Below are 25,026 nucleotides of genomic sequence, written 5' to 3' on the forward strand. Positions count from 1 at the left end.
CGCAGCCGCAATCATTTTTGCACGTAGACCACACTTTGATTAGTTTTTAACCGGCAAAACAAAAGGCTGTTTTGATTAGTTTGTATTTGTATATTTGTGGTGGTGGCCAACTTTGGTGCGCAAATTGGAATTGAGTGTGCTGGTAGAACACGCTGTACAGCGAAAATTATACAATGATATGAGTATATACGTTCTAAAATGTGATAGATTAATTTTTACATATATTTAAGTCGTCCAATGATCATTTTAAGAAGATTTTTTACAATATGAAATCCTTAGTATTGTAATTATTAGAATTCAATACGCGGTTAGTATGTATGAGTAATTTATACCAAATTTCCGGCTATAAAATACATACAAAACGCTATATACGGCGTATAGCATGGTAGGCAGAGAGAACCTAGTGGTAAAACACTCTGTTTCCCACTTTCGGCTTCCAATCTTCGAGACATTGCTTTTCCATGCATTGTTTTATAACCAGAGCGCGATATTGCACTCTCCGAATGGAAATTGAACCCACAACTGCCCGGTTTACACTTAGAAGCTGTGCTGCCGCGTAACGACTGGATTTTCAGTTATAAAGAAGATTTATATTTCTAAAAATAGCAAAACGGCGCAAACGTCGCATCCCATCAATCATCTGGGGAGGACCTTTTCAGAATCAATCACGCATAAAACGTATACAATATACAGCCAGTGGCGTTAGCCGTTAGGAGTTTTAGTACGTTAGATACAAGAAATGCATAAATAAGTGTCGAAAGTTAAACAGAATGAACTATATACGTGGAATTGAAACTTTTAGAAGTATGTAGCTTTAATAGAACCAGCCAGACGATTGTAAATTTGATTCCCACATAGGAAAATGAGTTATTTTCGTTTCCTCCTTGATGACAAAACCAAGCGCGGCGTTGAATTCTGCCACTCAATTCGTAACTCAAGGTTCCCTCTGCCTATCCTGTTACATGCAGTATACAGCGAGAAGTTAAAAAATATATAAACATATTGATTTTTCTTCTTAAAATCGTAAATCTATATAATTATTATCTATATTTTTTATTTTTTCATCGAGCTTGTTCATCAAAAGATAGTTTATGCGAATACAATTTTCCACAATCGAGGCCCCAACAAACTGGAAAGAACTTAGTATCTACCTTTTCTTTTTACAAAATCAATTTACCCGTTAAACGGTACAAAGAAAGTGTTTCTTATAGCTAGCTCCCTTATTACAAGTCAGTGTGGTTGGAGCGCGTCTTCCAGACAAGGTAATTGGTTTCAGTCGTGCGACGCTAACTGCAACGTCTGTAGGGTTTAAGTACAATCATTTTTTGATTAGAAAACGCGGGCTATAATTAATTTAAGTTTTCAACCTCAACAATGTTGGTTGAATTTTAGAATTAACAGCGAAATTCCTTTAAAAGTTAAAATGCCGGTCTTTGGTTGTAGGAGTCGTGATACTTTCTTTTTGAAACATATAAAAGTTTTGAAACAAAGTGATTTAGTTATAAAAATAAGCGATAATAAGTAATTAATTCAATTCTTCGAGAGGACAAAGATATTTTCCGCTCTTTAACAACAACGAATTAACGAATATCAATGTTTTTAACAAAACATTTACTTACTTTCTTTTTTAACACACTAACTTTCTTTTTGCGCTTAATTTTTGCTCTGCGTTCTAGCACTCGACGCTTTCCAATCCAATTTATCAAAAGAACAAATGAACGATTCAATATAAATAAAAACTAAGTAAAATTTAATCGATAATATCGTCTATCGACAGTGCAAAGTTCCTATAAAACTTGGTACGGCGTTTAATGAATGCAGTCCAACGATATGCAAATGTAGGAGACGACAACGACGACGATCAGTTTGTTTAGACTTTATGAAGTTTCACTATGTGTGCGATCAGAGGAGGTACAGCTAATTATATAGTTTACTATATAAATACTAGATTTTTCCTGCGGCTTCGCCTCCGTGGTCCTATTGAATAATTAAGAGTTGTATATCTTATCATACATGACATATTTCAATTGCTCGAGGTGACTCTTCGTGGCTATCATATAAACAATTAACGCCTTCCACTATGAATGCACTATTGAAAACTAAAATGTAGTTTTAATTCGAAGTTCTTGAGATTTGCGCGTTCAACCAAATACAATTTTCAGTTCTATAATATTAAAATACATATAAGCTAATTAATTTTAAACAGTTTTAAAAATGTGTGGATAAATACAAAACTGGCCTGTGTAAGTGACCAAATACAATGCTTCTCAATGCATGTCCAAAAAAAGTACAGGATGTCTAAATTAACCGGTTGCTTAACTTAACCGCCATTTAGGTTGCTTAGTCCATTTATAAAAACGAGGAGATGAAAATAATTCAATCCCCCCGAAACCGGTCAAACTCACTTCAAACTCAAACTGTCACATTCCACCTCAATACACTGCATTCGTATGTATCGAATCTAAATCAGCTCCGATTACAGAATTTAATAGCTCACTAAAAAGATTGAATGCGTCGATATGAAATATATCCCTGACCGCTGGCCTGGTGCCAATTGTTCTATACTATACTAGGAGTATATACAAGTAGTAATTAATACTATAGTAGTAAATACGGGCTAAGTGCCTACTAATGGGTTATTTATATCTCTATGTATAAGTGTATATTGCGTCGTCGTCATCTGTTCGACGTGCATGGCTGGTGGAAATGAGTCGATGCATCACGAGGTGGTAATTTACTCGTCGTGGTGATAACTTGGATGGATCCGCTAAGGGAGTCAGTACATGAGATTATATTTAGTAATAATATATAAGTATATATGCGTGAAGCTATTTTAAGGAATAGCATGAGGATACCCCCTTAAACAGTAAGAAAAGTCAATTAATATTTTAACGTATATTAAAGTGATGCAGATCGATATAAGACTAACGATTTAATACTATTTGAACGCTAATTGACGTTTTATGGAATAAACGCCTTAGACTGGTTCGACTTTGTCACTGAAAATTCTAGTTTCATTAAGCTTTAATAGGTTTCTATTATGCAAGCTGCTCGCTCTCGCTTTACTTAGGAGTTATATAAATCTAAGTATACTACTATATGTTTAAAATATGGAATACACTAATGAAAAACTGTATTAAATTTAGTATTGAAATTTACTATGAAAATTAATTGTTTTTCTTTTTTGCAAAAAAAAATATATATAAACATAATATTTACTTAGATCTCTGAGTATTCATTATGAAAACAGCTTACACTACCTTTTAGGTAGGAAATAATACGTTATCGGTAAACTAATACAAAGCTGAAATAAACATTATTAGGTTCAGACAGTATCTACAAATCTCAATGTAAGGCAAATTGGGTTGCCTCTTGGAGACGAGCCTGGAGCGTGTGCTATTAATTTGCTTACACAATGGAGTGCCGTTATAATGCTTACAGGAAGGTAGACAGACGGATTGATTTGGATATTCCGATACAGTCAATATTCTTATAGTTAAAGCAATACATGAACACTATAATATAGAGTTATTTCTTCATACTGATGATCTGGACCCTGGTGAGATATTGAAAGATATTTTTATTTTTAAATTTGTATTTCTTTTCTCCAATAAAAGTTTTAAGATATACTATAAAACTAATTACTTACCGTAATTCTCTTAAGCTGCCGTTTCCCCTTGTACCACGTGATCGCCGCGGGAGGTCTGCTACCTGCTGACTCACACGCCACTTCGTACCGTCTTTCCGCCGTTAAATATCCCCCTTCGCCGATTTCCGATGGTTTTTTGATCTCAACTGTTAATGGTCGCACTGCGAACAAAAATTGCTTATACTATATATTTTATATAACATTTCTTTTAAATTTTTCGGTGTATTTTTATTTAATTAATATTAACCGTTTTTATACTTTTTTCTACATTCAAATTTCATATTGTTATAAATACAGAATTTTGTATTACTTACAAAAAACTTGTATTTATATATGACCTGTATTTAATAGAAATAAATAAAAATATACGAAATAAGCCCTTTATATAAATCCCTATATATTATATACTTACAAAACATATCGAGCACCAGCGAGACTTCTTTAGGCGGTACTAAATGAGAATTGGCCGCTTGACATGTGAAGACCGCCGCGTAGTCGGCGCGTCGTATCGCTGGCCATAGGAGCCTGTTCTCTATAACGTCACCAGTATTATGTTCATACTCCTCGTCCACTAGCACACCGTTGACCAGCCACCGTACTGAAGGTTCTGGACGACCTGTGGTCAAAAATTTTAATTGGTCATGTAAAGCTCGTATATACAAGAATAGAGATAATCTTTAAATTTCGCAACTCAAATGAAAGTATATTTTATTTCGCTAAGGACTAAGACGCTAGTTTACAATCTGATACTGTTCCACTGTGCTACTATGATGATGATGATGATGATGATGATGATGATTATACACACTGTACAATTGAAGAAGAACAAATTTCCCGACAAACTTGGGCTATATATTAAAAAATAAACAACAAGGATAAACGTCAAACACATCCCCAACATTCTTTATAAAAATCTAAAATATAAAATGTAAACATGAAACGAAGTAAAAGTCTATTAAAACAGTTTGCTGCTAGATTAATTGCGAATCCACAGGAGTATGAGTCAACTAAACGTGGCTTTTAAAATTCAGAAGGGGGTCGAGTATGGTTCTAATTAATTAAATTTGTAATGAACTATGCCGTTTTATTTATTCTGCGCTCATTTTCCACTTCATTCGTATAATCGGCAAAGAGCACGTACTAAACTATGAAGCCTTTCATACTATTCACGTCAGTAAAATATCGGCGTATGAGATAAATCTGATGGTATGATGATGCTGAATGAAAGCATAATGGTATATTTTTTAATAAATATTTTTTAAAAACTTATTCCATGAGTTATGATTTTGAAATATTGAATTTTCGTTTCCTGAATAACAAAATTTTGTTAGTAAGATTTTATATAAACAGTTCCTTTCAAATTTGCAATTTGAAATTATTTGTCTTTTTTATAAATATCAAAGTAAATTAGAGGAAACATTATAGGTATATAAATTCAATTGGTTGAAATTTAAAACCCTCAATCAAGGAGTGTCTAATCATCTTTATCTTTCATTCGAAATGGAAAAAGCACAAAACTGTAACTATCTTTGGTGTAAATAAGCATGTAACCGCACCACAATGACCAGACATATTCCATTTTTTTACATTCGAAAATTGACAATAAACACAATTTCAGTCTAACACAAACATTCTACTCACTATAATATTCCTACTGTCGTAGATTTCTAACCGACAAAACAAAACAACGTCTTAGTAAATTATTTTATTAGCAAAATCTAAGACGATTTGAATTTGGTATACGAAGCAGTTCGGCATCTACTTCATCTGTCGCAGCATCCCTTTGCCCAAACCGATTTTAGATATGCATTGCAACACTTTGTTCAAATTAAATTACTATCTAGATACGAAGAGCAAGTGTGCCCAATCTAATTCTGAGTGTCAATAGATTCAATTTGGATTTGGGAATGTCTACTTGTGGGTTGGCTGGTATGCATCTATTCATGAGGCACGCAGTGGAGCCGGGGCTTACGTACGGTAACCAGCTTGTAAGTGGTTTGTTTACGTGCATATAATTATACTAATTGTTGATCCTGACTTCACTTATGAGCCCCATCTGGGGCACAGCGAGGGCTTTTAATGTATGTTAGCTACAGGGATTCTGAGTTGAATTGTGATTTCATGTTTTAGGTTAAATCGCTTAACCTGATGCTGTTAAGAAAGTATTTGAATTTTGTAAGCGAAATATTTATTTTTAGAATAGGTAGCATAATAACATTGTTGTTCCGCGTATTATATTTTCCTACTAAAATACTGTATCTACTTATAAAAAAAAAGTCATTAAAAATAATTAGAAAATATATTTATATAACAGCTTCTTAGTAAGACATAATTTCTTTGTTATAATACCTTTCACCGAAATAGCTTCTCCAAGTCCACTTAGTATATTAGGACACGAAGGTAGCAAACATATTTTAAATATAAACATTTTCTTGAGCAAGTTTCAAACGCATACATTCAAACTTTGGTGTTAGTACAAATTTTTTTACGCATACCCTGCTATGTGGAACGTAGTGTTAAGATCACTCCGTTTCCGTCTACCCACAAAATGCTCATTTCTTAGAGTGGGGATCGAACCCCCAATAAAACCACAGTTAAAATTAGTTATTGTATAGCATTGATAGTACTCAACACTAACGAGTAGACACAATCAAAATGAACGAAATGGCGAATTTCTAGGGCTTCTTTAAGTCCAAGTCAGTGTTAATAATTTTAATGAGTTTGTAGGGTGTCTTGGATCTATTCTAATTACGAGAAGACGTTTATATATTTTACAGGTAACGTTGTTAAAGCAATTACAGATATAATTATAAGAAGGTATACCAATGCTGGGAAATGTAATATACTCTTTACTATTTTGTATTCTAAAGAGGATATTCTTTAGGAATTTTTGTTTCTTTTATAAAACTAATGTATTTTGTCTACGATTTTTTTTTTGTTAAATTAAGATAATTCAAAATAATTTAAATGGGTTCTGCAAGCTTATAAATTATATTTTTATTTTATTGGGCTGTCAGCAACAAATATATAAGGGCCACAGTGCAATGAATTTTATATATAAATAGACCACTAAGCAAACGTCTATTTTCCAAGGAGCAAGGATATTCATACTTAATTACTCTGTACCTGGCTACGTCTGCGGTTCTCTAAACTATTTAGGTCTGCCTAAATTAAGACTTGGTTTTGTTGAAATTCTGTGTACAATTTTAGTCAAGTTTAGTTCATATTTAAAACTTTCTCGTTATTGCTATAAATATTATAATTTGAAATATATATAGTTAATATTGCAATAAATAATTTAATGATATTTGTGGTTAGGTGAAACGTGCCTAATAAATTTAGTTTGTTAAATGTGATATTATAGATTCATATTTTAAATTTGATACGTAATCGTTATAGTATACCTATTTGAAAAATATTTTGGTAATATAATTTTGTTTCATATTAATTAATTTCCGTAGGAATTTTGGGAAACACTCGCTTAGCTCGCTTTTTATGCTACATTTTTTTAGCTTCACGCTGCATCTCACACATATTAGGGTAGTCAGAGGGAACCTGAGAACCTAGTTAAATTAAAATACTCCGTTCCAACGTTCCAAAGAGGCTTACTTTTCCCATTTACTTCAAAATTCTGGAGACATTGTGTGTTATGTGTTTCCACATTTCGCAACATAACACATGTATACATGTAATGTAAAAGTTTTATAGTAAGTTTTTTAAATATTTTTTTAAATTTTAATATATTTCTATTATTTTTACTAGTCCATGATAAAAGTATATATACAACAATTGGCCAATTATTCTTATTTAATATTTGTTTAAGAAAAATTGTAACATGTAAAAAATGAAACAATGAACTAAATGAGTAAGAAATGTTTTTGTTTTGAAGACAACAAAGTAAAGAATTTTTAAATAGACACCTACATACTTTGAGAGTGAAAGAAGAATAGAGCCTCAAGGTTATTTGAACGTTAGCTTAATATATATTTTTATTATATATTTCTTTGACATAGTAAAATTTACCACTGATCCTTCCCAGAATTAGATATTTTTAACCGACTTCTGTAAGAAAAGGAGGTTATCAATTCGACTGTATTTTTTTTTTTTTTTTTTTTCTTTTTTTTTTATGTTTGTTACCTTATAACTTTTAACTGGGTGGACCGATTTTGATATTTTTTTTTTATTTGAAAGGTATAGCTTCCCGAATGGTCCCATTTTTTTTTGGTCCATGTCTGACAATGGTATCCATGAGAAAATCACATAAGTCTTAAATTTGCATTATGCATGTGCGCGACTAATAGCCGAATAAGAAGATTTTATAATTTTGAAGTCGGTGTCAAACTAATGCTAACAACACCGTTACTACAATATCTAATTACTAAGCCTGTTTGTTTTACTTGGCACCGACTTCAAAATTATAAAATCTTTATATAATTATTTTTCACTTTTTAGTTTGTTGTTAGAAGTCGGTTTTTGTTTTTGTTAAAAATTAATTTATTTCGTAATATTTATTATATGGACCGTTTATTTTGAAAGTGGTGTAAGTCCACTTTTGAGAAAAATGAGCTATCACGTAATTCATGCTTAATTTAATGTAATTTTTTTATATATAACTAGTCCGTGTTTAATTTCTCAAAAAAAACCCATATTTTGAACAACTTAAAGTCGGTCGGTAAATGAAATTGCATAATCATCGACATACTAACCTTTAATTTTCTCGAAACAAAAGAAAATGGACTTACACCACTTTCAAAATAAACGGTCCATATTATGTTGGTATTATTTTCATTTGTAATAAATAAGTATATTGGACACATTTTGACTTAATGGATAAACGAAATTAGATTTCCACTATATTTATTTTTATTTGAAAATACTATCATTGTCATGACGTTATAACATAGTAAAATATGCAGTAAAATATCCATACCTATATTATAAATTCGAAAGTAACTCTGTCTTTCTGTCTGTCTGTCTGTCTGTCTGTCTTTTACGCAATCAGGCCTAAACCGCTAATTTAATTGTGATAAAATACTCATATAGATATACTTGAGGGTCTCGGGATGAACATAGGATACTTTTTTTCTCACATTTGTAATATTTTCGATATATACCAATATATTAAAATAATTAATTTGACATGCAATTTATTCCGCCATGTTAATAACAATCGTCGCTACGCGTTGCTAAGCAACGGCTTGCAAAGTTTGTTGTTTTAAGGAAACGTCACCCAAAATGAGTTTGCTTAACGCATACATGGCGCGCGCCAGTATAGATTTGTATACATTTACAAAAATTAGATGATTGCTATAATTTGATATTCATCCTTATGAAAATAAATATAATAGTCACTTTTAGCATTTCATCTTGATGGAAATTATAGTTTACTGTATAACATTGTAATAAACAATTAAGATGTCACTGATTCCAAATGACCTAGCCTACGAGTGGTATAGTATGACCGACGCGAACGGGCAGATGACTTTGATGATTTTGTAATTTTTTATATATTTTCGAATTACTATTATTTTTTATGTAATTATATGCTGCTTATAATTAATTTATCTCAGTTCGGTTCGGTCTATACCGATCGGTCTATACCGATGTTATACACTTAAAATATCGTAATTTTAATCATTTGGGATTTTATTTAATATTGTTCGCAAAAATTAATAATTATTTAATATAGAAAAATGTTTAGTTCGCGCGCACGGCAAACTTTAGGTACTTTTTCTAATATTAAGAATTTTAGAAAAAGTTACTTTTACTTCTTTTGTTTGTTCATTTCGGTTACTCAGATATTTTTTCTAATAATAAATCTCCACTTATTATTATTTTTTGAGTTATTTTAATCCGCGGCGTAGCCGCGTCCGGGCCCACTAGTATAAAATAATTTGTCAGTTTCATTTATTATAAAGTTTGTAGGAAATTTCTCTTATCTCACTCACTCTCTCTCTACAATTCTATTTATTTTTAAAGACTCTCAATACTTAAACAAAATCGATTCGCAAAAAGCGGTCTAGTTTCGCCTTTTCATAATTGCGAATAAAGCAGGTCACTAGCGTTCTCCAGCTCCGGCCTAATTTCACTCTGGAGACACTCAATGGAAATTTACTCTTATTTCCTTATAAAATAAATACTATTTTCCTTGAAACGTCAGTTTTCCAACCTGATAAACAACAACAGTGCTTATTTAAATTAGATTTCGGCGTTAGCGCAAACACGGCGCTGAAATAATGAAATCGTTGTTGATATTTTATTCAATCAGGTGTTTCTGGAGGAAACTACATAATAGTGTTTTTGTTGTTCTACACTAAGAATTTAACCACTATAAAACAACAATATTCTTCTAGAATACTTTGTTATCTTTATGGCATACGAGTATTTTATATTTTTACTATTTTTAGGCGTAATTTCAAACTAAAGGTAAAACAGTATTTTAGAAAAGATATTAAAATTTGAACGCTCTGGCCACTAAGCTATACGTTCTCATCAAGAGCCGCGTCGAAATTCTTCGTTTTATCTGAGCTTCTTACAATTTACTAATATATTTTTTTATTTCGATCATATAAGAATAAGGTGGACATTGTAAGTATATCTCTGGATATCAATATAGAACATCTTCCTCAGGGACTTAGTAATGAAATTACAACAAGAATATTCTGTCCAAGTGAAGGTTCCGATGAGGCGAGCAACAGGCAGCCCCTAACGTTTGTCCTAAACGGGCCAAAGTAAGCCCCCGTCATTAGAAAGGCATCTGCCCCGCAGTCATTGAATCTTTTTTTTCCAGGGTGTTTTAGAAAAAATACGCTTCAATCAATTTCTCGATTATGCAAATTCTTTCATCTCCTCAGATTTGGTTCACTCGCTACGATCAGATAAAATCAGTTCTGATTCGATTTTGTCTTCAGACGATGAGAAAGTTTGTGCTTTAGGTAAATTAGAGGATATTCTTTGAATATCATTTTCATTTCTTTTACTCGTATATAATAAGTGTAATAAAAAAAACAAAAAAAAGAACTAACAAGAAAAGTAATTATCTAATTAAGAGTTTTTAATTATATCACTACAGAATAATTACAATAAAATGACGCAAATAAAATTGAGTTGTACTCAAAATCGATATTTTTTGTCACTATAATTTAAGGCACTCTTTTCTCTCTGTAAGATTGATCGCGATCGCACTGAACTGTGTCCTCTCAAATAGTATAGAGCTGCTCCTTGATGTTTTATCTGTTAAAAGCGTTCCAGTGTCAGTGGTGAGTGCCCTGAGGACTGTCTAAAGAAAAAATCGCAAGTTCAGGTTTCAAGAATACAATTTGAAAATACTACTTTGTATCTCATTTTAATTATCTTAGCATTTATGAATACAGCAATATTAATATATATTTATATACTAATATTATAAAATTAAAGATTAGCGCTAATCTCAGGAGCTACTTCTTTTGAATTGAAAAAAAATATTTTTATGTTAAATAGTATTTATAAGATTTTTCAAGATATGATTTTATACCATTTATTACATGACATTAATTCTTTCTATGTAAGGTACTATGCAGTCAGCTGCCGACGCTTATGATGTATGACACATTCTGTTTATGTCATATACAAGTTTTAGTTATTTCCTTTTAAACCATGCGGGCGAAGCCACACGTAAACGCTAGTATATAATATACTTATTTTCTTTTTTCGTTTGGTTTGGAACCTAGTGTTAAGACACTAAGATACTTCCGTCCCAACTTTCCGCCGTGTACTGGAAGCATTGTGTATTGAGAGGCGTAACTCAACACCGCGTTTTGCCTCGTTACCTAATTTAAAATATTAAATATATTTATGTCCTCGAGTGGGAATCGAAACCACAACCTATCGCGTTTAGTAGCACGTGCGCCACGCCTGACCTCTAATTGAGTCTCCTAAATAATTGTATATTTATTTTGAAAGCTTTAAGTCACTTCGTACTCGTAAGTCCTTTGTAAGAAATAACATGTCTTTTCGGAGAAAAAAATTACTTTGATGTATGAAATTATTCCATTTATGTTTAATTTAGTATATTCTCTCATACGAGTACCTCCTAATGTTACAGAATAACTAGGTGTCACACAACACATCTATTTGATCTTAATCAACGTAAGACAAATAAAGCTGATGTCACACCTAGTTTTATGAATTTACGAATGAGTTTATTTTTTTATGATTTGTGAAAAGTTTTAGAAAACATACTTTATTCTATACATAAAATGTATTTATATATAAAAGATAGGTAATGAAAGAAATAACGTCAAACATCAACTAGCATCTGTATTGTGAACAAAAGCAACTGCATAAGGACGGAACTGAACGCCGTGATTTGCCTTACCAAAGCCAGGACTTAAAAAATTTATTCCTCTTATTTTCCAGCCGATATCGATCCAGAGTGACCAGTCGATTCCAAAACGGGGGATTTATTATTTTCATTACTTAGCTCTAATGAGGAGATAAGCGCGGCGTTAAATTCCTCCACTCAACACGGGAAACGGAGTGTCTTAGCACCCTCTGCCTACTCTATTATTTTATGTGTGGCCAAAATTCCTATTTTATAGACGAAGACCAATTAAACGACTGTTTTACCCAACCATGCCAACTTTCATGTGAATTTTTCACCATAAAGTTTTCAAATTTATCATATGACATCGATAGCCCACCGCCCGCCGCCCGCCGGCAACTATCACGGCCCGTTTGTAGCGAAGCCAATCTCATGAATAATTCAATGCTATCTAACGAAACAGAAATGTTAATTCATCACTTGATTATACTACACTAAACATGTTGCCTCGGTCCCATTTTGCCGCGTGATGCGGTCTCATTTGCACTGCGATTATCAAATACGTTCTTGTTATGTTATTGTACGGAACTCAACGCCGCGCTTTGATTGGACACCAGAGCGAAAAAATAAAAATATTAAATATTCAATTTTCTCTAATGAAAATCGATCCCACAAACTGTCGCGTTGACAATCACACACTTGTCCCCCTGATCCACGACGAGCCTTACTTATATAAGTTTTTAATTTTAAATTTATAAAACAATTTAAAACATGTTTTGAATATAAAAGTGTTAAAAATTTCAAGTCGAGTAAATTTTTATGAAACTGTTTTTAATGAAGTTATCGATAAATTATGCGCCAACGGTTGGTTAAGCGTCATTTATATTTTTTTCCATATATTTTTTTCCACTAAGCATAATAAGTACTGTTCTGTTCTGTTCTTTCTATAATGGCGTTCCGAGCGTGCCAGTTGAGCACAAAATCACTTCGCCAGTGTCACGTTGAATGGAGAACTCACGAAAGAGGTTGTACGGTAAAAAAAAGTTATAATATTAAACAATAGAAAAATGCATGTTTAAGAAAGATCCAGTTAAAATACTGCCTTCACCTATAACAATAAAAAAAATATATATATATATATATATATACAATATATAAATAAAGAGGGTTAGTAATATCTATTATTTAACACAAATGTTAGTTTATAGTTTAATTTTGTTATTCTTAATATATTTACATAAAAATTTACACAACGGACTAAACACAAACATTAACAAACACTGGACATTAAGGGGGCGGGGAACTTTATAAGGAAGGATGTCATATAAGGGACGGGTCAATTTAGGACAAGAGAAAAGGATGTGAGAAGGAGAACCGTCGTCGAGGCCACATTCACACAGAGAGTGATCCCTGACCCTGATCTTAGCCAGATGAACAGGCGTACATGCATGCCCAAAACGCAAACGACAAATTGTTGATATAATTCTCCGTTCAGTAAATTTTTGAGTAAAGAACCAAGGTCGCTTTGGGATAGAAGGTTGGATAGAAGCATAGTACTTACCTTTCAGAGACTTTGATCTTTCCCAGAGTTTCCTCCAGGACTCATCTAGATGGGAAGATGCAAGGGACAACAAATCCTGGGCCGAATTAGAAAAGTGATTTAAAGTGCCACACTGAGTAGCTAACTTAGCGCAGGAGTCTGCCGATTCATTCCCACTAATTCCAGAATGTCCTGGAATCCAGACTAAAGTAATATCCAAACCCTTTAGATAACATGAGTACAATTCTTCACGAATCCTTAAAACAATTGAAGATCTTAATTTACTATGAAATGGGTTACCCCTCAACGCCATTAAGCAGCTTAGCGAGTCAGTAAAAATAACCGTCTGTCTAAAGTCATGGGAATGTGCAAACAGGATTGCTTCTAATAAAGCAACAGCCTCACCTGTAAACACTGAAGATTCGGGAGGACATTTAAATTGTAAAATAATTTTGAATTTTGGGATCCAGCATGCTGCACCAACACAGCCCTCTTTAGAGAGCTTTGATGCATCAGTGAAGATGAGAAGATGATCAAACCAATTGAGTTGAATTATATTTTGAAACTTTGTGTTGGTGCCAGGATCTTCTTTGATCAAGCCAAGATCTGTTATGATACGAGGAGCATAAACCAAAGCCTTGTATGATGTACAAAACAATGGGTTAGATGGAGAGCAGGACAAAGGATGAGGGAGATTGGTAAATTTAAGGAAACTATTAAGTACATATGGTAGGGGTTTGTCACGAGGAATAAGGTCGGCTAACTCGGATAGCTTAGACCTTAAAGGATGGGAAGCAAGCTGTAACATTTTGCCCACAAATCGATCGGAGAGATATTGACGGCGGATAGGAAGAGGAGGATCAACACACTCTACCTGGAGTGCGTTAGTGGGAGTAGACCTCATTGCACCTAGAATGATTCGGAGACATTTATATTGAATTCGATTGAGTTTTTCTGACGCTACTTTGTTAAAGGGGTCTAAAACAAATAAACCATAGTCAATATGACTACGAATTATTGCATGGTATAATAATTTAAGAGTATAAGGGTGTGCACCCCACCACACACCAGACACAGCTCTTAAAGCATTTATGCCTTTTTCACATTTTTTGCTGAGATACTCAGCATGTGCAATTCCGTTCAATCGTTTGTCGAGTATTAAACCTAAGAACTTTACACTTTCCGAAAAATTAATGGGAATATTATCATATAAAATGTTAAAATTTGGAATTAGTCTCTTTTTTGTAAATACCACCGCTTGACATTTAGCCACTGATAATGCCAGGCCATGATCAGAAAGCCATTGGTTAAGATAGTGCAAAGCAGTATTCAAACGAAAAGTTATGTCCTCCACAGATTTTGAGCTGTAGTAGAGAACGATATCATCAGCGTATTGAAGTATGTTGCAAAAACTATTGACAGACAGATCGAGGTCATGTGTGTATAAATTATACAACAGAGGACTCAGAGCCGAACCTTGAGGAAGACCCTTCCAGACGAGTCTGGGAGGTACAGTAAGAAGCGGGTGCTTAACAGATACCGTTCTACCGGTCAGCAAATTGCATATGTAATGAGATATCCTCGGCGGAATACTCAGCTGTCGAAGTTTCTGCCTGAGTACCGGGAGAAGAACACCATCATATGCAGATGCAACATCCAGAAAAACACCAACTAGATACTCTCCTTTGGCATAAGCTCGTCGAATGTCTGTAGTTAAAACACTGAGACTATCTATGGTACCTAACCCCTTTCTGAAACCAAATTGAGAGGGCGCTAGTATATTCCTGCTTTCCACTAACCATTCCAAACGGTTTTTCAAAAGCCGTTCAACAATTTTTGATAAAGTAGATGAAAGAGCAATGGGTCTATAGGAATTAGGATCGGAAGAACATTTTCCTGGTTTAAGTAAAGGAATAATAATTTGGGATTTCCATGATATGGGAGTATTGCCTGATTGAAATATAATATTTACCAGATTTAAAAAATGGCGCTTAGCTTGTTCACTTAATCTAGTAATAAAAGAATAAGAGACACCATCCTCTCCTGGACTAGTGTCTTTTAGATCCGTTAAGACGTTATTGAGCTCTTCAAAGGAAAAAGGACAATCCATTTCCTCTGAAGATTCAACCGGCGAGGATATAAAAAGGTCATAGGATGGTACAGAAGGAGGGGCCAATTTGTCAGCAAAATCATTAAGCCAAATGGAAGGATTATTGGAGTTCGGAGAGTTGACATTGTTAAGTGATCTGCGAAATCTCTTAACGTTTGTCCACACAAGAGAGGAAGAGGAGCGAGGACTTAGGGATTCACAGAAATTGACCCAGCCAAGTTTTTTCTTTTTACAAATGCATTTTCTAAACTTCGTATCACTACGTAGGTACTCAATAAAATTCTCCATTGACATACAGGCCGCGTATGTCACCTCAGCAGACTTTCGCCGATCGACAGAATCAGAGCATTCCTGATCCCACCAGGGATTGAACTGCATCCAATTCTGAATGGAGCGCTTTTTAGGAATATGTGAGTCAGCTGCAGATAAAATGACAGAAATAAACCTGTCATAGTAAAGAACGACATTCTCATAATTATCAGACTCAGGAAGATTGCCCAACATACAATCCACAGAGTCAGCATACTCAGACCAGTTTGCTTTTTTTAAATTATATTTAACAGTCGAATAGGGATTAAAAGTAGGAGAGTGTGTATTATTGCAGGATAACAGAATTGGGAAGTGATCACTACCATGGGTGGAAGGAAGTACAGACCATGATAGTTGGGAAGCTAGGGAAGGAGAACATAAGGAAAGGTCAATAGCAGTCCTAGGATTCTGATTAGGATTAACCCTGCGAGTCGGTGAGCCATCATTGAGAATGCAGAGATCCACATCGTCAATTATGTCTACCAACGAAGGAGAAAATCTATCACAGTAATAACACCCCCACATAGTGTGGTGAGTGTTAAAATCACCCAGGACCAGCACAGGACTAGGAAGCGCAGAGATAATAGACTTCAGCTCAAGGAAGAGGGAAGAGGAAGGATGAGGAATATAAGCGGAAAGAAAGGAGATATTAAAAGCCCTCACAGCAACAGCATTAATCTGTTGACTGTGAGGTGGAAGAGGAATACGGGAATAGGAAGAGGAGTGCCGGATAAGAAGAGCACTACCCCCATACCCGTCACTTCTGTCCTCCCGTAAACAGGAGAAACCTGACACCCTAAAATGGGAATCAGGCAACAACCATGTCTCCGAGAGGGCAACAATGACAGGCTGATAAAGTGAAATAATATTCAGTAATTCATGCCTTTTAGGCCGAATACTGTTACTATTCCACTGGAGGAACTTCAATGGATCCATTATTAAGGATTTTATTATAAATTTTAGTAAGGTTTTGGGCAACGTGGGACGGTAAAGGAAATTCATCAGAGGAAGAGATTATGCTCACAAGGGTCTCTGTTAGAACAACTAACAGATCCTTTCTTGACATTGCTGAATTGTCAACGCCCTGATTAAGAGCACAACCATTAGGGAGGGAAGAGGAACAATTACCAGTTATTGCCTGGTGAGCTGACCTATCATATCCCTTTGCTAAAGGAGCGCGGGGACGGGGAGATTGGAACACAGTCTTACGGTAAGATTTGTTAGGACCGACTGGAACACTGGAATGAGGTAACAGGGATTTATTATTGGAAATAGATTGGTATGAGGGGATAGGATGGGAGAACACTTCTTTTGCCATATCAGCATAAGAGCGTTGGGAAGAAGGGAAACGTGATGATGCCTCCATGTAGGATATGCACTCCTGTGACATTAAAAGTTTTATTGACTGTTGTCTTAAAAATTCGGGGCAGTCTTTGTCAGTGGCAAAATGTTTACTACCACAATACATACATTTAGAATCCTCCTTGGCTATGTCACATGCATCACCAGTATGCAACTGGGAACACCTGTAACATCTAGGCTTTGACCTACACTGTGCTTTAACATGGCCAAACCGACAACAATTTAAACATTGAATGGTAGGAAACTTGTAGGGTTCTACAGGGAGGGAAGAGTGATAGGAAAAGACCCTATCAGGCAACATTTGTCCACGGAACGTAACTACAACCGACTGTGTCGGAATCCATGTAGTTACTCCCTCACTTACATTCTTCCTATTCAATCTCCTAGCTTTCAATACTAAACCACACCCAGAGGGAAATACCAAGGACTCGACAAGTTCATCTAATGAGAAGTCAACGGGAACATCTCTTACTATACCCATTCTAGTGATGTTAAAGGTTGGTATAACAGCAACATATTTACATAGACTCAATAATGGGTTAGTCAAAAATAAATTCGCTGCAGTAGCATTTGAGAACTCAACGCTAATCTTATTGCGACCAATGTTTTTAATACCACCATCAATGATGTCGTTAATTTTATTCTTGTGCAGAAACTGGCCAAACCTGATAGCTCTAATAGAGGTACCAGCTGCCGGGTCAGGAATTTCCCTCGACACATACACAATGAAAGGGCCTTTATCGGACTCAAGGTATGACTTAGCATTTTCGGAAAGGGAGGGGTGAGTGTAAATATTTTGAATTGAAGGAGTTGCAGTGGAAGGATCAATTATGGTTTTTTTAACCATATCAACATCAGGATGAGAATCTACGCTTTGCCTTTTTCTGTTTACCTGTGTTTCTATACCACCCGGATCAGGGGGATCAGGCGGGGGGTCTGGATCCATTTTAAATCCTAACCTACAAACTTAAATATATATAATAACACCAATCTAACTACTAACAACACAAACACTTACTAAAACCAAACACCTTGATAATATGGAACCTCTTAAAACTTAAACTTTTCCACTTAAACTAATAAACAACACTAAATTAAATAAAATCCTCACTGACACGTGTGTAAACCAAAACAAACGTTAGCGAAGTCCCATAATAAGTATAATATGATCACAATGTCTGTCATGTCATAATGGGAACGGAGTGTCTCACCACTAGATTGCCAGGATCTGCTTGCTTACCTTGTTATGTGCGTGAGTGAAGCTAAAAAATATTATCGTATAAAAAAACATTTTTAATATTACCTCCAAGTACTCGGCAGGTGAGGAGGACATCGTCGCCCTCCTCGTGCGGACCGAGAGTCGTGGCGTTAATCACCCGACCCCACCTGTCTACCACTACTGGTTTCTCTGGTGGCACTGAAATAGAATAATACAATTAAAATATGTAAAAAATAAATGGAGTAAAAAGAAAAACTTTCTCATTGTGAAACGTGACCTACATATAGAAGAGTAGAATCTTAGCGCCCAATTATCAAATCATTGAATATTAAGTGGCGAAATTCAATGCTATGATTTTCCTTGGGGGTAGAGCGAAAAGATAAAAATATTTCATTCCTATGAGTGGGAATCGAACTCACAATCGTTGCGTTTGAAGTCACACATATCACAGTCGGCCTCTTAAAAAGGTATTCGTTACGATAAAGACATTGACATATTATGTTGTTGTTAAAATGTTACATATGTATAAGTTTGTTAAAATGTATGGACAGCAAACATGGGTCTAGTATAGTTATTTAACATGGTTAAATCTTTGAATATTCGTAATTTTATATAAATGTTCTCATTTCTCTGTTTATTCATACAGCAATAACCTTTTTTCACAATATCAAAGGAACCTTAAAAGTTCAAAATTATTAATTTGCTGGCAATTTTTCCGAGCGAGCTGAGATAAGAAAATTCAAAGTTTATTCAGAAAAAGAAATCACAAGATGACGAGGTGTGAATCTCGTACAAAAATAAATATTTAGTTTTGTTTGTTTCTTGCTACAACTTTTGTGGAAACTAAAGTGGGGAAACGCGAATATGGCCTAAACTTGCCGCATTTGAGTACTTTTTCTTCAGAATCGTTCGTCCCGAGATTTCTTCGCCCTAGTAGATGTTTGGGAAGTTTAAAGCCAATTTCATCATCAACATAAATGAAATTGAGGGCATTAAACTTTTAAGACAAGTTATAACAAACGCGTTACAATTTCGACGTAGTACGTTTAGAACTTATGGCTTAATGTTCAGAGCATTTCGGGTTCAGGTTTTCAAATTTTTATATATTTTCTAAAAATATCTTTTTCTTTTATAAGTATGGAATAACACTAGAAATATGTAAAAAAACTAAGAATAATAATCCTGTGATTGTATTTTGAGCTTATCATTTTATAATTGGACAATAGAGATATGGATTTCAACAAGCACCTATAAAATATTTAAATAATGAAACAAATAAAAACCAAACAAATACACCAATATGCAAACACTCGGGATAATGCTCCGCACAAATGAACTGTTATTCCAAACATAACTAACTCCGGAATCAATCGCACTAATCCCGAGCTGATTGTGTTACATTAAAACGGATACGATAAACAATAATATGGGAAGATCCCTGAATGCAATTAATCAGCCCGATACTGTGCAGGTGATTGCTAACAGCTCCGTTCGATTACCATTAATCTGTTCCCACACTGCTGCCAACACACACCCTCCCCCCCGCGAAACTGGTGTCTTTAACTATGGAGGCAGTAGGTCGAGAATCGCGTGGACCGCGTGCCCTCGCCGTGGGCTCTCGGCCGCACCGTGCAGGGTTATTTCGGTGGGCCCCGTTTAAAGCATGAAAGCCCAATTGGGTTTTACATTCGACACTGTGGCCTCGTCCAATCTAACTTTACTCTCTAATTCCGAGCCGAGCCATTGACTGCGAGCAAAAATAGTGTGAATTCATCTGTTAGCTCAAAGATAAATAAATGCGTTAACTCACAAATGAATAATACGCTCCCTTTGGTCTTTCAAATCCGATCTCGAAATCTTTTTCAGTAGTAACGTCTATGCTTTGATGGATTTTCTGTGTATAAAAAAGTTATTTTTCGAATTCACAAAGGAGCCAGACTATTTATGGTAGGGCGAGTACGCATTTATAACGCGATTACAAAGCAAATCCTAATTTAACAAAGTTAGCCGAGCGATTTTATTTTCATGAAATCTAAAATGCACAACTTGACTGTAGATCTCAGGTTAAAGTGAAAAATGTGCTGTTATAAATAAAATTATATTGTAAAGCATTCAAAAACCTCACATAAATGTTATTATAAATTATTTATATGAAAACTTTGACTTTGGCCGGAGCTGTTTCGTTATAAACGAAATTTACTAAGCCTTGTGAAATAAATTTCAGTATAACACATAATACTATACATATTTTAAATTGAAAAGTTAATCTAGAATGAGCGTTTAAGCATTAAAATTGGAAATTTAATCTAAATTGGATATTTGTTAAATCACTTTATAATGCGATACGAGATCCGCATTACATTGAGGAAAGGCGTCCAATGGAACAGCCGTAATAGAAAGACAACAAACTGATAATCAGATGCCGAGCCGCTACCGGCATCTCTGATGGTGTTCCAAACTAATTTTAAGTTTCCAACTCGATTCAAATCAATCAACTTTTGACACACCATCCGCATTCAGACGATGGCAAACTAAGCGTGAGCTGTTAAGATCTTCAAGAGATCTTTATGAGGTAACGAGAGATGAATTTAAAAGTGAACGAGAGAGGCGGGAAAGTGAGTGATCATGTTTCAATACTGGGCGTGAATTTGGTTTTGTTCGGATCCCTATCCAATTACTGCGGGCGATGTCCACGGCGTAATTACACGCGGCCGTAGGGAACTGAATCGGGTAACTCATTAATACAACCAATGCAATGACATAATACGAATTTATGGTACCAATAAAAATGCTAAAAGTGATCGTCGAATTAAAAACCAATTTCAATGATGAATTTTGAAATTGATCGTTAATTTATTCAGTGCTGATGATCATATTCACGTCGGCTTATTGATTGCTCTTTTAGTCTTGTGTGTTTGGAAATGATGGGAAAATAAAAACGTGATTTAATGAAATGACGCAGTATTTTAATATTCGCTTAGCATTTTTGTATTTAGCAGTTATGTTAGATGATATCAAAATAATTATTTAATTTAATTATTATAGTACTTACGGGTGGATAATTTGATCAACATTATTTTAGCTTCACGCTGAATCCCGCATATAGCATAATGTGCAGAAGGAACCTAGTGTTAAGGCACTCCGTTTACCACGCCCCTAATTTTCAAGACCGAAGACAATATTAACCGAGTTAATTAGATACAGATTTAACGACTTAAATAGTAATAATAATGAAAAAACACATTTAATAATCCTTACCAACATTTAAACAATACAATTTCTAAATATATATTCTAAAGAAACTCCAGAGTACCTGTAGCAAAAACTAATCACTTAACTAAAGTGGTGGAACGCATTAGAATATTGGCGTGCTTTTCGCATCGCGCAAAATTATACACAATACACTGTAATGTTTCTAAAGCTGCAAAGAAGTGGCTTTTATTCTTCTGATTACTTAATGTAACTACGAGTACCTCTGGATTCTGACCGTGACTCTTTTAAAATGGAAAATATTATGTTAAAGTAAAATCTTAATTATAATAAAATGTATTTCAAAATGCTAAAAGATTATGATGAAATTATAGTGTTTTTGTATTATTCTTGTGTTTTAGTTGGTATAATTAATTAAGGTTGGCATAGTGCAGGTGCGCAAGCGTGCGACTGCAAACGCGAAAGTTGTGGGTTCGATTCCCATTAGGAGAGATTAAATATCTAATAGTTGCAATATCTCAAAAATAGGGCAGTACGTGGGTAACGGAGTGCCTAAACACTAAATTTACTAGCTACATGTAAGATACAGGATGAAAATATAAAAACCAGGGAAAAATCTAAACCTTAACAGATTTAACAAATAATAAGAAAACAAAAGATCTTATTATACCTGCGAGGGTATGTTACCGAGCATTCAATTACTCGCAAACTGACTACATAGTAGATATACACGATATAGTGGAGCAAGCTGAGACTCAGACAATATTATACAAGTTGCGAGGTATTTGACTGAGATTATGAAAGATTTAATCGGGATAAGTCATCTACTTGTTTTAGATCAAAAGTTGTAAAAGTTTAAATTTTGATTTTAGGCTTTTAATACTTTTATTTACTTGTGCGATTCTTTAATTTTTCATAAGTTGATAAGTAGGAAATAAATACAGAGGATGCCGTGGCTCTGCGCCTCAATATCTGGTCGTGTAAGCACCACAGCTTCATTCAAAACCACTCACAAGAATGAATTATTTTCATTTTACTAAATCTGGAAACAATACGAATCGTGGTTTTGAATTTCGCCAGCACATAATGTCTCGTAAATTGAGTGAAAAGTGAGAAACGTAGTGTCTTAACACTTGACTTATGGTTACACGCTACGTTCCTCACTCTCCACCCAATTTTCATTACGCTTATATATCCCTTTAGCTTAAAGCTAAAAAAATCGATAAACAGATATGAAACTCCACCACTAAGCTAAATAAGTAAGAAATGGTTTGAACATTTTTTAAATTTACTTATTAATATTTAAAGTAGCAACGTTGTCACTTAAAATTGAAGTGCTTTAGGAAATTAATTGGACTTGTATTGAACGAAGTGGTTAGTTTCAATTTCTTATAAGTAGTGCCGACCGCAGATGAAAGACTAAATTAATTTATGTAAAATACTGATGAAAACTTCATTTAATAGAAATATTAAATTTATAAACTTAAAATATGAAAATTGATACTTTAAATATATTAAGGAACGAGTATATATATTTTATTTTCTTGCAAATTTACATACTTAATTTTTTAACGTTAAATAATTTTAAACCTCATAAAAACCTGAAAAGAAACTCAGCGCAGCGGGAGCTTTTTTGTTCAATTAATAATATACAAATTTACTTTTATATTAAAATAGACTAGAGCGAGCAATTTCATTTCAATGGCAAGGCATTGGCATTTATAAAATCATTATTTAGGTAACCCTTTTTATAAAGGCATGCAAATTACAAACGTCTGTTCACAACTTCATATATCTATCTTTTATAAGATTAAAATATCTTTCTTATAGTTTCAAATTTTGCATCACTTTGTTGTCGCCACCAGTAATGTCGTAAGAAGTAAAGTTCTGCATTTTTTCGTTCCCATTGGAATTTTAGCAAATCCCCTCTTAGTGTCCCCTTACACTCCCCCAAAACACATGACAATTTTCAGCTTACTAGCCTTCAATCATTCAATTTTGGAAGAGTTTTATACAGAACATAAATAAATAAAATATTTTTACGCACATCACCACCCCCTTTTTGACATTTATCTGCACTTATCACGTTCAGGTGCTAGGAGTTGGCTATTAGCATTTGCATGGCATTTCATAAGGTCACGATACTCTTTTAAACTTACTAATAGCTACGAGTATCAGTTCGCTTCGATTGATGTATTCAGCGAAATAGATATTTATGAATGCTAAAAGGAAATTGTTATAAATTTAATAAAAGAAGTTATTTATATTTATTGACTTCAAAAAGGTGGAGGTTGTAAGGAACTAGCTTTTATCTTCGACTTTGCCTCATCGGTTAATTGGGAATAAGTAAGGTTCCGACTGACTCAAGTTTGCAAGTGAGAGCGAGAGCACGGCGTCCTTCAATCGGCGTTTGTGTAGAAATCAACTAACTTTATATTTTACTAGCGGACGCGCGCAGCTTCGCTTGCGTATTTAAGGGTGAATTCTAACAACCCATGAAACATGTGTTCAATGAAATATTTTTAAGAGTCTAAATTTCAAATTTTATAAAAATCGGTGGCGATTTAAATTTTTTTCCATACAAACTTTGAACCCCTATTTCACCCCTTTAGGGTTAAAATTTTTCAAACTCCCTTCTTAGTGGATGTCCAGATTACGAAAGTAAACTTTTGTCCAAATTTAACGTTTCTACGCACAGCGGTTACGGCTGTGCGTGCGTCTTACCTCAGTCAGTGAGGACAAGTCCTTTTATATATATATAGATAGATTAATTGAAATTTACTTTCTTATATCATATTGAAACATTTTAGCTAGCTATAACCACTAAGTTTAATAAAGTTTAGCTAACAAAATAATACAGCAAATCCAAGGACCAATTCATACTCACCAACAACAGTAAGATTATATCTAAAGCTAGTAGTTTGCGTGTTCCTGAAGTCCACACGACATCTGTACACGCCCTCGTCTCGCCTCTTGACATCTCTCACGAGGAGAGACGCGGGGGGAGGCGACGTTGAGAAATGCGCCCGAGGACCAAACACCTCTGGAGCAGACCAATGCCTGGCCTCTGATAAGTGCTTGCCTCTCACATCGAAACTGGAACAAAAAACTAATTTAACTATTTGACCTAGTTGAGTAAGGAGGGTACTTGTATATTCGAGAGATCTTGACTAAACGTTTGATGTTAAAACCTTTAGTGACAAGTTGGTTATTGATTTATGGTTTCGTTTGCTATTTTCGTATATTGTGTAATATGATATTCGATCTCTAGATTCTAAGTTTTAAAACAAAACTTTATTATTTATTTGTTAGCAACAGCAATATT

General features: G+C 34.4%; 2 protein-coding genes across 3 annotated transcripts in view; both read right to left on the bottom strand.

Annotated features, from left to right (window-relative positions):
• Positions 1-25,026, bottom strand: part of side-II (sidestep II transmembrane protein) — a 339,951-nt gene that overhangs the window by 138,447 nt on the left and 176,478 nt on the right. For both annotated transcript variants that reach the window (XM_085195977.1, XM_085195968.1), the window contains exons 4-7: positions 24,589-24,797; positions 18,576-18,689; positions 4,062-4,265; positions 3,650-3,810 (exon numbers count right to left, since the gene is read on the bottom strand). In XM_085195977.1, coding sequence (XP_085052103.1) covers positions 3,650-3,810; positions 4,062-4,265; positions 18,576-18,689; positions 24,589-24,797 — 688 coding nt within the window. The remainder of the gene's footprint in view (positions 1-3,649; positions 3,811-4,061; positions 4,266-18,575; positions 18,690-24,588; positions 24,798-25,026) is intronic.
• Positions 16,105-18,297, bottom strand: LOC146541097 (uncharacterized). Its single transcript, XM_085195745.1, has one exon. It carries the CDS (start codon positions 18,216-18,218, stop codon positions 16,815-16,817), a length of 1,404 nt encoding a protein of 467 aa, XP_085051871.1. The 5' UTR covers positions 18,219-18,297; the 3' UTR covers positions 16,105-16,814.

This window comes from Heliconius melpomene, chromosome 1, assembly GCF_056956725.1.
Source record: "Heliconius melpomene rosina isolate 202511_hmr_F chromosome 1, ASM5695672v1, whole genome shotgun sequence".
Lineage (NCBI taxonomy): Eukaryota > Metazoa > Arthropoda > Insecta > Lepidoptera > Nymphalidae > Heliconius > Heliconius melpomene.